The sequence below is a fragment of the Mauremys reevesii genome, linkage group 1 (assembly GCF_016161935.1).
Source record: "Mauremys reevesii isolate NIE-2019 linkage group 1, ASM1616193v1, whole genome shotgun sequence".
NCBI classification, from domain to species: Eukaryota; Metazoa; Chordata; order Testudines; family Geoemydidae; genus Mauremys; species Mauremys reevesii.
This window is the reverse complement of record NC_052623.1, coordinates 5408243-5409810: the sequence shown is the minus strand read 5'-3', so window position 1 is coordinate 5409810 and position 1568 is coordinate 5408243. Positions and strand designations below refer to the sequence as shown.

Here is a 1568-nt window from a genome sequence, read left to right as displayed (position 1 = left end):
ATGTCAGATTCCAACACAACTGACTTATCCAACCCCTCCACCTTCATCCTGCTGGGAATTCCTGGCCTGGAGGTGGCCCATGTCTGGATCTCCATCCCCTTCTGTGCCATGTACGCCATAGCCATCTTGGGGAACTTCACCATCCTGTTCATCGTGAAGAGGGAGCCAAGCCTCCATAGACCCATGTACTATTTCCTCTGCATGCTGGCCGTCACCGACCTGGTCCTGTCCACTTCTATCCTGCCCAAAATGCTGGCAAGCTTCTGGTTCAATTCCAGGGAGATCAATTTCAGTGCCTGCCTCACCCAGATGTACTTCGTTCACTGCTTTTTAGTGATGGAGACTGGGATCTTTGTGGCCATGGCTTTTGATCGCTACGTGGCCATCTGTGATCCCCTGAGATATTCCACCACCCTGACAAACCCCATGGTGGTCAAGATTGGCCTCACTGTGGTGCTGCGCGGTGGCATGTTTGTACTGCCCTATATCCTCCTAGCAAGGCGGTGGCCATATTGCAGAACCAACATCATCCCCCACTCATACTGCGAGCACATAGCCGTGGTGAAGCTGGCCTGTGCCGACACCCGTGTCAGTAGTTACTATGGGCTCTTTGTGCTATTGTCTGTGATTGGTCTGGATGTGATTTTTATTGCTGTGTCCTATATCCAGATCCTCAGGGCCATCTTCAATCTCTCCACAAAGGACGCCCGGCTCAAGACTTTTCGGACCTGCAGCTCCCACCTCGGTGTCATTTTAGCCTTTTACATCCCAGCTCTCTTCTCCTCCCTCATGTACCGGTTTGGCCACACAGTGCCCCTGCATTTCCACGTTCTCATTGCTAACGTGTACCTCCTGCTGCCCCCCATGCTAAACCCCATCATCTACGGGGTGAGCAGCAAACAGATCCGGGACAGGCTGCTCCGGCTCTTTACTCATAATGGGACCTAAAGTTTTCTCCTGGTGCTCTGGCTTTCAGACTGAGTTCCATGCAGAGCTGGCTGGTGACATGGTGCTGGGCCCTCTTCCCTGAATCACTTACTGGATAGTCAAAGAGACGTTAAACCCTTTCCTGGCCTTGCTGTGCTGTGTTAGTTTGACAAATTGGGGAATTGGTCTTTGTTCAGCTCAGTAACCATAGGCTTGACACTCTTTTAATGGCTGGTAACTGGATCCCCGATGCCCTGCCCTGTGCCCCGCTTCTTCCCTCAAGGCCCTGCCTCCTCCCTGCCTATTCCACCGGGGCCTGCCCCTGTTGCTGCCTCCTCTCCTCCCCCATCAGTTCCTTGATCATCTCTACATCCCTCCCCTCCCAGCTGGGCTCCCTCTGCTCCAGGGCTGGGACAGGAGCTGCTGCAGCCTGACCAGGAGCCTGCAGTGAGCACAAGGAGAATGCAGAGCTGGGGCTGACAGGCCAGTCAGGAGCAGAGCAGGAAGCCAGGAAGTCGTATAAAAGTAGCTGAGGGTTGGGAACAGGATTTTGTGGCAGGCAGGTGAGACTGTGCACCGTACAGCTTGTGGGCCCTAATGCTCAGCTACAGAGTCCTGAGGGCAGAGACCCTTGTGTGGCT

The 1568-nt window shown here is 54.2% G+C and overlaps 1 protein-coding gene across 1 annotated transcript; it reads left to right on the top strand.

The window, feature by feature from the left end:
* LOC120396867 (olfactory receptor 52R1-like) lies at positions 1-948 on the top strand. The gene has a single exon (XM_039522026.1). It carries the CDS (start codon positions 1-3, stop codon positions 946-948), a length of 948 nt encoding a protein of 315 aa, XP_039377960.1.
* The last annotated feature ends 620 nt before the right edge of the window (positions 949-1568 follow it).